Here is a 13,613-nt window from a genome sequence, read left to right on the forward strand (position 1 = left end):
CCTGGTCCCCCCATGCCGACACTATAGTTAAGAAAGCCCCACCAACGCCTCTACTTTCTCAGAAAACTAAGGAAATTTGGCATGTCAGCTACGACTCTCACCAACTTTTACAGATGCACCATAGAAAGCATTCTTTCAGGTTGTATCACAGCTTGGTATGGCTCCTGCTCTGTCCAAGACCGCAAGAAACTACAAAGGGTTGTGAATGTAGCCCAGTCCATCATGCAAACCACCCTCCCATCCATTGACTCCGTCTACATTTCCCGCTGCCTTGGAAAAGCAGCCAGCATAATTAAGGACTCCACACGCCCCAGACATTCACTCTGCCACCTTTTTCCTTCGGGAAAATGATACAAAAGTCTGAGGTCACGTTCCAACCGACTCAAGAACAGCTTCTTCCCTGCTGCCATCAGACTTTTGAATGGACCTACCTTGCATTAAGTTGATCTTTCTCTACACCCTAGCTATGACTGTAACACTACATTCTGCACTTTCTCCTTTCCTTCTCTATGAACAGTATGCTTTGTCTGTATAGCGTGCAAAAAACAATACTTTTCACTGTATACTAATAATGTGACAATCATAAATTAAATCAAAATCAGCTCGGATAACAGCAGATACCCGGGAACATCACCACCTGCAAGTTCCCCTTCAAACCACACACCATCCAAACTTGCACTCTATCACCATTCCTTAACTGTCATTGGGTCAAACCCTGAAACTCCCTCCCTAACAGCACTTTAGGTGTACCTACATTACAGGGACTGCAGCGATTCAAGAAGGCAGCTCACCACCACCTTCTCAAGGGCAACTAGGGATGGGCAATAAATGCTAGTCTAGCCAGCGACACCCACATCCCATCAATAAATAAAAATGAATATGGTCGTTATTTTGTGCACAGATGTATCAGTGACCAATCGGTTTTATTTTGGAGTCGGCAGAGGGCGGACTGTTGGGTAGGACACTGAGAATATCACGCCTGACAATTAATTATGCGTTGTCAGAGAGCACGTCTGTATAAGTTTAAACACTGTGGTCCAAGCTCGGGGGCGGGGGCGGAATGGCCTCCCTCAGCACTGTTGGGATTCTACGACTCCATGAAAAGCAGTCCAGGTTTTTGTGTGTGCTGTTGTCCAAAGCTAAAACAGGGGCACATAAACCTGTGTCAATTACTGCCCATCTTATTTAACATCCTTGATGCTTAATAAATCTCCATTTTTCTACAATTTGTCCCCTGCTGTTAACATCTTTGTCGCACTCAAAGTTCCTTACAGCAGTGGGTATGAATCATAGAAACCCTACAATGCAGAAGGAGGCTATTTGGCCCATTGAGTCAACCACAATCCCATCCAGGCCCAATCCCCATAACCCCATGTATTTACCCATAAGACCATAAGACCATAAGACATAGGAGCGGAAGTAAGGCCATTCGGCCCATCGAGTCCACTCCACCATTCAATCATGGTTGATTTCAACTCCATTTACCCGCTCTCTCCCCATAGCCCTTAATTCCTCGAGAAATCAAGAATTTATCAATTTCTGTCTTGAAGACGCTCAACGTCTCGGCCTCCACAGCCCTCTGTGGCAATGAATTCCACAGACCCACCACTCTCTGGCTGAAGAAATTTCTCCTCATCTCTGTTCTAAAGTGACTCCCTTTTATTCTAAGGCTGTGCCCCCGCGTCCTAGTCTCCCCTGTTAATGGAAACAACTTCCCTACGTCCATCCTATCTAAGCCGTTCATTATCTTGTAAGTTTCTATCAGATCTCCCCTCAACCTCCTAAACTCCAATGAATATAATCCCACGATCCTCAGACGTTCATCGTATGTCAGGCCTACCATTCCTGGGATCATCCGTGTGAATCTCCGCTGGACCCGCTCCAGTGCCAGTATGTCCTTCCTGAGGTGTGGGGCCCAAAATTGCTCACAGTACTCCAAATGGGGCCTAACCAGTGCTTTATAAAGCCTCAGAAGTACCCGAGCCAATCCCCCTGAACTAAGGGACAATTTAGCATGGCCAATCCACCTAACCCGCAGACCTTTGGACTGTAGGAGGAAACCCACGCAGACATGGTGAGAATGTGCAAACTCCACACAGTAACCCTGGCTGGGAATTGAACCCGGGTCCCTGGCGCTGTGGGGCAGCAGTGCCAACCAGTGTACCACCGGGTGACTGTGTTTGAATCATAGATCTCGATGCTGCCCTGAAACCAGACAATGGTCAGAATTGATGTTCCATTGGGGGAATGGCACCATTGACAATGCAGCATCCCCCTGGTATCGCCCTGCAGTGCCAGCCTAATGTGCCCAAACCCTGGAGCAGGGTTCTGTCAGCAGACTCCAGTCCCAAAGTGAGAGTGCGATAAATTAATACTGGTGAGCCTGGAGCGAATAACCCCCTCCCTCAGATATGCCAGATAAATGCCACGATGGGCACAGTGGTTGGCACTGCTGCCTCACAACGCCAGGGACCTGAGTTCGATTCCTGGCTTGGGTCATTGTCTGTGTGCAGTTTGCACATTCTCCCTGTGTCTGCGTGGGTTTCCTCCGGGTGCTCCAGTTTCCTCCCACACTCCAAAGATGTATGGGGTAGGTGGATTGGCTGTGCTAAATTGCCCCTTAGTGTCAGGGGGACTAGCAGGGTAAATATGTGGGGTTATGGGGATAGGACCTGGGTGGGATTGTTGTCGGTGCAGACTCGATGGGCCGAATGGCCTTCTGCACTGTAGGGATTCTATGATTCTCATGATAATGGAGCTTCAGAATCACACTGGGCGGAGTTTGCCCCTCACTGTTGTGACACTGAATCCAGCTGCCGCTGGGTAAATCCCAATTTCCCAACAATAGCCGTATCAGAAAAACAGAAACAGATTCTCAAATATTTTACTTCAACAAAACAGTGAATTATTTTAACTTCTCGATATTATGAAGTCCTGACCCGTACACAACCGCTTCTTTAAACAGTTATCTTAGAAACATATAAATGGAAGATTTCCTCCTGGGAGCCAGACTCGTTGCTCGGGTATAATCACCAGCGGCTGCATGTCTTGTCCTCAATATAGGAGGTGAACATCATTACTATGGAACTAGAAGGAGGAAGCTGCAGAGGTGCTGCGAGGGAGCTGCAGGTGGTGCCGTGAGGGAGCTGCAGTGGTGCCGCGAGGGAGCTGCAGTGTGGCTGAGAGGGAGCTGCAGTGGTGCTGAGAGGGAGCTGCAGTGGTGCTGTGAAGCAGCTGCAGGCAGTGCCGTGAGGGAGCTGCAGTGGTTCTGCGAGGGAGCTGCAGTGGTGCTGAGAGAGAGCTTCAGTGGTGCTGTGAAGCAGCTGCAGGCAGTGCCGTGAGGGAGCTGCAGTGGTGCTGCGAGGGAGCTGCAGTGGTGCTGAGAGGGAGCTGCAGAGGTGCTGCGAGGGAACTGCAGTGGTGCTGCGAGGGAACTGCAGGGGTGCTGTGAGGGAGCTGCAGGGGTGCTGTGAGGGAGCTGCAGGGGTGCTGAGAGGGAGCTGCAGAGGTGCTGCGAGGGAGCTGCAGGGGTGCTGAGAGGGAGCTGCAGTGATGCTGCAAGGGAGCTGCAGTGGTGCTGCGAGGGAGCTGCAGGGGTGCTGCGAGGGAGTTGCAGTGATGCTGTGAAGCAGCTGCGATGGGGCTCTGAGAGTGATGCTGTGGAACTCAAGGCAACTATGATGGAGCTCTGAGGAAGCTACAAAAAAATGTTCAGAGTCTGGTTCAATTAAACACTGAGTGAGCAATGGTGGTGGTCTAGAAATGGTGATGTGGAATCTCAGGACTCTGAGGTCCGAGAGAGGAAGTAAATAAGAAAGGGCGGGATTTTACAGACTCACTCGTCCTGAAACCGTAAAATCCCACCCGAGGTCAACGCAACTTTTCGCGTTCCGCCCCTCGCCCGCTCCGATTCCCGTGCCGGGCGGAACGGGAAAATTCTGGCCATAGAGTTTCGAGAAGAAAAACACACAGGAGCGGCAACAAAACAGGCAGGAAGTACCCAAAAAAAATCATCCCCAGTAAACTCTTTAATCTTGTCACTTATATAAAAATACAGACAGCCAAAATCAGGATTGAAGGTTGGTTAGCGTGCGAGGGAAATGCGAGAAGAGATGGTTTGTATTTGATTTGAACTTTTCACCTCAGAGTAACCCTGACTGCCTTCACCCAGAACAGGCTCGAGGGGCTGAATGGCCTGCCTCCGTTTCCAGCGAGAGATTACTGATCTGATACGGTAACTGTTCCCATCAAAGCGAGGTCCCAAAACCTCGTTATTACTTTGTACCGTTGTTAAAAAAAATCATAGAATCCCTTCAGGGCAGAAAGAGGCCATTCGGCCCATCGAGTCTGCACTGACTACAATCCCACCCAAGCCCTATCCCCGTTACCCCACATATTTACCCTGCTAATCCCCCTGACACTAAGGCGCTATTTAGTATGGCCAATCCACCCAGCCCGCACATGGATCTTGCATGTTTAGGTTAACCTTTGCAGCTCCGTGCTGCCTATTTCTCTCTCCACTCACTAGAACTACAAGTGTAAAGAGCGCAGCCAAGGGTCAGTATACTACCCTTGGGCGGTGCCAGCTGGTTGTTAACAGGTACCTTTCTGCCATAAGCAAGTCCGGGGCTTCCTCACCAACCCCCCGGTAAAAATAACAGGGAGGAAAATAATATTCAGACGTGGCAGTGACTTTCCCAGGACTGGGTTTTGTTGGAGGTGAGTAGGTTACAGGTGGCCTGTAAAACACAAAGTACAAAATAAACTTGTGACAAATTCAACAGGTACAAAAATATCCCGGGGGCAGATTTCTGAGTTCCTTGTCAGCGAGGTGGCCTGTATATCCTGGAGGCCTCGGAAGGAGAGTCTGGGCTCTCCTCATTACGCAGATGGTCGGAATCACGGAGTCAGAGCAAGTCCTGGTTCTGTTATATTTGGATCAGAGCTGATTTGGATACTGGCTGCTCGCTGGGGGGGGGGGGGGGGTCACAGTTTGAAGGTTCCTGTGGTGTTTTGATTCAGTTGGGAAGGCCAGTTGGGTCTTTTCCCCAGCTAAACCCGGCAGTCTCCGCTGCTCGTACACGACCCGCAGCCCCCCCCACCCCCCCGCTCCCCCCCAGGCCATGGCCTGAATTCCACCGCGGTCAGTTCTCAGCGAAGTGACCGGTGATGGCGTCGATCAGCTCCTGCTTCTTGCTGCCCCTCAGCCCGTACTGTTTACAGACCTCCTTGAGCACCGGCACGGTCAGCTTGCCCAGCGTCCCGCTCCGCAGGTACTGCCTGACCTCCTCCTTCCCCAGCGACACCTCCACGTTTGGCCTCTTCTCGGCTCCCCCGGCTGCGTCGCCTGATCACAGAGAACAGCAGTTCATTCTTCAGACAGTCACCGTGACAAATCTCCGAAGTACCGAAGACAAACAATGGCCCCACTCTTGAATATTCGGCTAATAAGAAACAGCACCGTGCAATTCCACTTCAGTTAATTATGGCTCGGGTCACTGTCTGTGTGGAGTCTGCACGTCCTCCCCGTGTCTGCGTGGGTTTCCTCTGGGTGCTCCGGTTTCCTCCCACAGTCTGAAAGACATGCTGGTTAGATGCATTGGCCGTGCTAAGTTCTCCCTCAGTGTTACCCGAACAGGCACCGGAGTGTGGCAACTAGGGGATTTTCACAGTAACTTCACTGCGGTGTCAATGTAAGTCTTACTTGCGACACTAATAAGTAAACTTTACTTTTAAATTTACTTTACACCTGTTCATTGTTAATAAGGGACAGTAAAACAATCGTCATTCTGGAGGAGCGGGCATCGCTGGCATTTAGTTGCCATGAATAGGGCAGTTTTGCGTGGGACTTGCCAAGTTAATTCAGAGAACGTTCAACTGTCAGCCACATTGGGACTGGAATCAACAGGAGGACAGGCTGGTAAAGACAGCAAGTTTAAAGTTTATTTATTCGTCACAAGTAGGCTGACATTAACACTGCAATGAAGTTACTGTGAAAATCCCCTAGTCGCCACACTCCAGCGCCTGTTCGGGTAACACTGAGGGAGAATTTAGCATGGCCAATGCACCCTAACCAGCACGTCTTTCGGGACTGTAGGAGGAAACCGGAGTACCCGGAGGAAACCCAAGCAGACACGGGGAGAACGTGCAGACTCTGCACAGAGAGTGACCCAAGTCAGGAATCGAACCCGGGTCCCTGGCGCTGTGAGGCAGCAGTGCTAACCACTGTGCCACCGTGCCACCCCCTTCCATAATAGACATGAGCTCGGTCGTTGGATTTTTCTGACAGGCTTTGGGGTCACTTTTACCGGGAGCTACTTTATATTGATCAAGCTTTTAAAAAACAAACACTAGCTTAGAATTCTCAGACAGTCATGGTGGGCATTTGAACCCACATTTTCCCTCTGGATTTGAATACCGCTGCAAAAACAGAGGCGTGCTGTCGAAGCTTTTCATCTTGCACTCATCAGGACAGACACAAGAATGCCAAATTTCAAAGGGAGTAACAATTTATACTCCCCCAAAAAAAGGGTGCTGATTGGTCAGCATATCGATTTTGATTGGTTGAGGTATTGCCATGGTGGGTGCGTTAGGGAACTATTGACCCCCCCCCTCCCCATGCTTACATTTAATTAAAAAAGGCAGTGCCTGGACATGTTCCTTTTGCCTGTAGAGGACAGGTCCCTCCATATGAATACACGTAATTTCTAGCAGGCGTAAATGGGCCACATTACGAGCCCGACTGATAATCTTTAATTGCTGCTCTTTGAAATTTGATATTCTTGCATCTGTCCTGTATAATAAAACAGCTATTTGTTCCCTGGATTATCTACAGTGGTCCACCCCAGAACCCTGAGGCCGAAAGCATTGCTTGGAAGCTCTGAGGAGCAAGTTGGGTACCTGCCAGCCACCAGAACAAGGAGCTGAACCTCCACAGTCGTGTGATGTTAAATCAAGGTTGGAAGGTTGCTTTGCCAAAAATCAATGGGCAGGATCCCCATAAAATCTTTCCTCAGGAAATAACTAACAGGGAGGAACGATAAAGTGAATTCTGGAGGGCTATGGCATACCTCACGGGCTGGTTTCTACAGAAGTGAATGCACCTTCAATATTCTTGCCACGTATAGGGGAATTCTTGGGCAGGGAGCACAAAGTTGAACTGAGTTCACAGGCATGAGGAATGATAAACTGCAGTGTTGAGTTAATAGTGCTTTGTTTAAGTCTAAAATACAATATAGTATGTTTTTATTTGAAAAAGTTGAAATCTAGTTCTGTCAGGTAATTATGGTCAGTTAATTCTCTATAAATGTTCCTAACAGGGTTGTAATAAATTACAGCGGCCACTACACTTCACTGACTGTAGTGTTTTACAATGTCCTGAGGAAAGGCGCTGAAGAAATGCAATTCTTTGTTTCTTTTGGCGACCAGCTGGTTCAGTTCTGAGAGAATTGAGCAGAGATTTCCGTGTCCGTGTGGCTCACTTGTATCCCACGCGAAGCATTTACTGACACAACGTTTAATTTGCTCCCCTTGCCGCAGTACTCACTGAGCTTCCTCTTCTGTTGGCTCTTTGCACCTGGGTTATAGCCCGGGGGATAAACCAGCTCCAGGAACTCCTCTGCCAGCTGTCCGATTCTCCTGTCCATAACATCATTCTTTGGCACTGTGTGGGGAAAAGACGATTTCCCCTATTACGCTCCTCTATCAAAGTCATTTATTTGCACCTCTCCAGCTTCCTCTCCCCCCCCTCCCCCGCAGCATCCCCCCCTCTCCCCCTGTTCCCCTCCCGCGGCTTTCCCTCTCCAGCCCCCCTTCTCCACCTCTCTACCTTTCCTCCTCCCCCACAGCACCCCATTGGCTCCCCCTCTCCCCCCGGATCCCTCTCTCTCCCCCAGCTCCCCCTCTCTGCCCCCCAGCTCCCCCTCTCTGTCCCCCAGCTCCCCCTCTCTGCCCCCCAGCTCCCCCTCTCTGCCCCCCAGCTCCCCCTCTCTGCCCCCCAGCTCCCCCTCTCTGCCCCCCAGCTCCCCCTCTCTGCCCCCCAGCTCCCCCTCTCTGCCCCCCAGCTCCCCCTCTCTGCCCCCCAGCTCCCCCTCTCTGCCCCCCAGCTCCCCCTCTCTGCCCCCCAGCTCCCCCTCTCTGCCCCCCAGCTCCCCCTCTCTGCCCCCCAGCTCCCCCTCTCTGCCCCCCAGCTCCCCCTCTCTGCCCCCCAGCTCCCCGTCTCTGCCCCCCAGCTCCCCCTCTCTGCCCCCCAGCTCCCCCTCTCTGCCCCCCAGCTCCCCCTCTCTGCCCCCCAGCTCCCCCTCTCTGCCCCCCAGCTCCCCCTCTCTGCCCCCCAGCTCCCCCTCTCTGCCCCCCAGCTCCCCCTCTCTGCCCCCCAGCTCCCCCTCTCTGCCCCCCAGCTCCCCCTCTCTGCCCCCCAGCTCCCCCTCTCTGCCCCCCAGCTCCCCCTCTCTGCCCCCCAGCTCCCCCTCTCTGCCCCCCAGCTCCCCCTCTCTGCCCCCCAGCTCCCCCTCTCTGCCCCCCAGCTCCCCATCTCTGCCCCCCAGCTCAGAATCACAGAATCCTCCAGTGCAGAAGAGGCCCTTCGGCCCACCAAATCTGCACTGATGCATGAAATGCCCTGACCTGCCCACCTAATCCCACTTGCCAGCACTTGGCCCATAGCCCTGAATGTTATGACATGCCAAGTGCTCATCCAGGTACTTTTTAAAGGATGTGAGGCATCCCGCCTCCACCACCCTCCCAGGCAGCGCATTCCAGACCCTCACCACCCTCTGGGGAAAAAACTTTTCCCTCAAATCCTCCCAAAACCTCCCACCCCTCACTTTTAACTTTTGTCCCCTCGTAACTGACCCTTCAACTAAGGGGAACAGCTGCTCCCCATCCACCCTGTCCATGCCCCTCATAATCTTGAACACCTCGATCAGGTCACCCCTCAGTCTTCTCCGCTCCAGAGAAAACAACCCCAAGCCAATCCAAACTCTCTTCATAACTTAAATGTTCCGTCCCAGGCAGCATCCTGGTGAATCTCCTCTGCACCCCCTCCAGTGCAATCACATCCTTCCTATAATATGGCGACGAGAACTGCACACAGTGCTCCAACTGTGGCCTCACCAAAGTTCTATACAACTCCATCATGACCTCTCTGCTTTGTGATCTATACCCCGACTCATAAAGGCGAGTGTGCCATATGCCTTTTTCACCACCCTATTAACCTGCCTTTCCGCCTTCAGAGATCTATGGACAAACGCTCCAAGGTCCCTTTGTTCTTCGCAACTTCCCAGTGTCAGACCTTTCACAGTATACTTCCACCCTCTCCCCACCCCCACTCCCCATCTCCACCCTCAACTCCCCCCCTCTCCACCCCAATTCTCCCTCCCCCCAAGCTCCCCCCTCCCAGCTCCCCCTCTCCAACCCTAGCTCCCCCTCTCTCCCTCCCCCTCCCCGCAGCTTCCCCTCTCCTCCTCCTCCTCCAGCTCCCCCTCTCCCCCCACAGCAACCCCCTCTCTCCCCCCCCCACAGCTCCCCCTCTCTCCCTTCCCCAGCACCCCCTCTCTCCCTCCCCCAGCACCCCCCTCTCTCTTCCCCAGCACCCCCCTCTCTCTTCCCCAGCACCCCCTCTCCCTCCCCCAGCACCCCCTCTCCCTCCCCCAGCACCCCCTCTCCCTCCCCCAGCACCCCCTCTCCCTCCCCCAGCAACCCCTCTCTCTTCCCCAGCAACCCCTCTCTCTTCCCCAGCACCCAATCTCTCTTCCCCAGCACCCCTCTCTCTTCCCCAGCACCCCCTCTCTCTTCCCCAGCACCCCCTCTCTCTTCCCCAGCACCCCCTCTCTCTTCCCCAGCACCCCCTCTCTCTTCCCCAGCACCCCCTCTCTCTTCCCCAGCACCCCCTCTCTCCCTCCCCCAGCACCCCCTCTCTCCCTCCCCCAGCACCCCCTCTCTCCCTTCCCCAGCAACCCCTCTCCCTCCCCCAGCACCCCCTCTCTCTTCCCCAGCACCCCCTCTCTCTTCCCCAGCACCCCCTCTCTCTCGCCCCCAGCATCCCCTCTCTCTTCCCCAGCACCCCCTCTCTCTCTGTCCCCCACTCCCCTCAGCTGCCCTTCTCCAACACGGTAAGAAGTTTAACAACACCAGGTTAAAGTCCAACAAGTTTATTTGGTAGCAAATGCCACTAGCTTTCGGAGCGCTGCCCCTTCGTCAGCTGGAGCTCAACACCCCCAGCTCCCCCTCCCCAGCCAGCTCTCCCTTTCCCTGCCAGCTCCCCCTCTCCCCCCAGCTCCCCCTCTCTCCCCCCTATCTGCTCCTTCCCCCAGCTCTGCCCCCCCCCCTCCCCTGAGCTCTGCACCCCCCCACCCCACCCCCCCCGAGCTCCCTCTTATTAGCAGTGGAGGAATAATACAGCAGCTGGTCTTTTTCCTTCAGCAAGTTTATTCTACATACAGCTCAGTACAGATACAAGCTCCTCTGATTCCCCCACAGTATCTGTTCCTGCTGTGTCCATTTATACTCTTTCAGAGGTTGAGTCAATAACCATCGCCTGTCTTCAATAAGGCAATTACTGTAATTGCCACAGTATGCATTTGCTGATACACTGACTCTCCTCTCCGCATCCCCCAGCTCCCCCACCCTAACCCCCCCCCCCACTTTGCCATATTTCTCCCCTCTTCATGCCCCCAGCAACCCCTCTCTGCCCCCCAGGGAGCATTACAACTGGATTCAACAATTAGCCAATATTCATACCCGCCCCGGGGCCCTGAATCCAATGGGAAATATTCCCGATATACTGCTCTGTTACAGACTACGTGTGAAAGCTGGGCTTTTTTAGTCTTTACAATCACTATCTTATCATAATCACTATCATTCCTTATCATAATCATGGACCCCACGCACCTCGGACATTCTCTCTTCCACCTTCTTCTGTCGGGAAAAAGTCTGAGGTCACGTACCAACCGACTCAAGAACAGCTTAGAACATAGAACATAGAACAGTACAGCACAGAACAGGCCCTTCGGCCCACGATGTTGTGCCGAGCTTTATCTGAAACCAAGATCAAGCTATCCCACTCCCTATCCTCCTGGTGTGCTCCATGTGCCTATCCAATAACCGCTTAAATGTTCTTAAAGTGTCTGACTCCACTATCACTGCAGGCAGTCCATTCCACACCCCAACCACTCTCTGCGTAAAGAACCTACCTCTGATATCCGTCCTGTATCTCCCACCACGAACCCTATAGTTATGCCCCCTTGTAATAGCTCCATCCACCCGAGGAAATAGTATTCATTCATCACCTCGCCTATCTCTACTGCCTCCATACACAAGTTCCCACTACTGTCCTTGACCGGCCCTAACCTCACCCTGGTCGTTCTTTTATTCCTCACATAAGAGTAAAAAGACTTGGGGTTTTCCTTGATCCGACCCGCCAAGGACTTCTCATGTCCCCTCCTAGCTCTCCGAAGCCCCTTTTTCAGCTCATTCCTTGCTAACTTGTAACGCTCAATCGAGCCATCTGAACCTTGTTTCCTCATCCCTACATAAGCTTCCCTCTTCCTTTTCACAAGACATTCCACCTCTTTCGTGAACCATGGTTCCCTCACTCGGCCATTTCCTCCCTGCCTGACAGGAACATACCTATCAAGGACATCCAGTATTTGTTCCTTGAAATGTTCCACTTTTCATTAGTTCCTTTCTCTGACAGTTTCTGTTCCCAACTTATGCCCCCTAATTCTTGCCTAATCGCATCATAATTACCCCTCCCCCAATTGTAAACCTTGCCCTGCCGTACGGCCCTATCCCTCTCCATTGCAATAACAAAAGACACCGAATTGTGGTCACTATCTCCAAATTGCTCTCCCACAACCAAATCTAACACTTGGCCTGGTTCATTTCCCAGTACCAAATCCAATGTGGCCTCACCTCTAGTCGGCCCATCCACATATTGTGTCAGGAAACCCTCCCGCACACACTGCACAAAAACTGCCCCATCCAAACTATTTGACCTACAAAGGTTCCAATCAATATTTGGAAAGTTAAAGTCCCCCATGACAACTACCCTGTGACCCCCACACATATCCATAATCTGCTTAGCAATTTCTTCCTCCACATCTCTATTACTATTTGGGGGCCTATAGTAAACTCCTAGCAACGTGACCGCTCCTTTCCTATTTCTAACTTCAGCCCATATTACCTCAGTGTGCAGATCCCCCACGAAGTGCCTTTCCGCAGCCGTTAAACTATCCTTGATTAACAATGCCACTCCTCCACCTCTTTTACCAGCTTCCCTACACTTAGTGAAACATCTATACCCCGGAACGTCCACCAACCATTCCTGTCCTTTTTCTACCCACGTCTCCGTAATGGCCACAACATCGTAGTCCCAAGTACCAATCCACGCCCCAAGTTCATCTACCTTGTTCCGGATGCTCCTTGCATTGAAGTAGACACACTTCAACCCACCTTCCTGTCTACCAGTACCCACCCTTCTTTCCTGCTGCTGTCAGACTTTTGAATGGACCGACCTCGCATTAAGTTGATCTTTCTCTACACCCTAGCTATGACTGTAACACTACATTCTGCACTCTCTCCTTTCCTTCTCTATGAATGGTATGCTTTGTCTGTATAGTGCGCAAGAAACAATACTTTTCACTGTATGTTAATACATGTGACAATAATAAATCAAATCAAATTAATTCCTTTTGCTGCTGGGCAGTGGGTACGAGCTGTACAGCAGGATACTCACGTGTCAAATCTTCAACTTCTTCCGGTTCCTTCAAATCGAGGGCCAGTGCCTCCAGATTACGGAAATGCCGCTGAAGAACCGGATTCTCAAAGCTCTCAGGCCTAATCCAGAGGGATAGAAATGGTCACCATTTTATTTTAAGGAGAATTTGCAGAAATTTCCTGTTCATCTGCACAGGGGAAATCATAGAAATCCTACAGTGCAGAAGGAGGCCATTCAGCCCATCGAGTCTGCACCGACAACAATCCCACCCCAGGTCCTATCCCCGTAACCCAATGTATTTACCCCGCTAGTCCCTCTAATCTACACATCTGGGTCACTGAGGGGCAATTTAGCACGGCCAATCCCGCACACCTTTCAGACTGTGGGAGGAACCCGGAAGAAACCCATGCCGACACGGGGAGAACGTGCAGACTCTCCGCACAGACAGTGATCCCCTAAAGGCGCAGAAAGTATCGCTGGAACCTCCGACTGACCTGTATTTAAACCGGAGCTTCTGCACCACTGATTTCATCTTCTCGATCTGATCCTCGCTGGCCACTCGCTTCTCCGTAAAGCCGATCTTCCTGACATCGTCGGCGTAAGGCAAAAAAATCAGGTGGAATCCTAATGGGAAAATGACGGAAAGGTTTTGTTTGTACCAGGAATCGGTGAGCATTTCACACGTCCACTCTGCCCGACTCAGGAGTTGCGTTTGATGGAATGACCTGGGATGAACATTCGCGTTTTTGCAGAAATCAGGTCAAAGCTACGACTAGTAAAGTTTTAAAGTTTAAAGTTTCAAAGTTTATTTTATCAGTGTCACAAGTAGGTTTACATTAACACTGCAATGAAGTTACTGTGAAAATCCCCGAGTCGCCACACTCCTGTTCGGGTA

The 13,613-nt window shown here is 51.8% G+C and overlaps 1 protein-coding gene across 2 annotated transcripts in view; it reads right to left on the minus strand.

The window, feature by feature from the left end:
* Positions 1-5,120: 5,120 nt before the first annotated feature.
* LOC144485848 (X-ray repair cross-complementing protein 5-like) overlaps positions 5,121-13,613 on the minus strand; it is a 37,810-nt gene continuing 29,317 nt past the window's right edge. For both annotated transcript variants that reach the window (XM_078203924.1, XM_078203925.1), the window contains exons 9-12: positions 13,213-13,342; positions 12,737-12,837; positions 7,547-7,663; positions 5,121-5,347 (exon numbers count right to left, since the gene is read on the minus strand). In XM_078203924.1, coding sequence (XP_078060050.1) covers positions 5,145-5,347; positions 7,547-7,663; positions 12,737-12,837; positions 13,213-13,342 — 551 coding nt within the window. In that variant the 3' untranslated portion in view covers positions 5,121-5,144. The remainder of the gene's footprint in view (positions 5,348-7,546; positions 7,664-12,736; positions 12,838-13,212; positions 13,343-13,613) is intronic.

Source organism: Mustelus asterias, unplaced genomic scaffold (assembly GCF_964213995.1).
Source record: "Mustelus asterias unplaced genomic scaffold, sMusAst1.hap1.1 HAP1_SCAFFOLD_240, whole genome shotgun sequence".
NCBI classification, from domain to species: domain Eukaryota; kingdom Metazoa; phylum Chordata; class Chondrichthyes; order Carcharhiniformes; family Triakidae; genus Mustelus; species Mustelus asterias.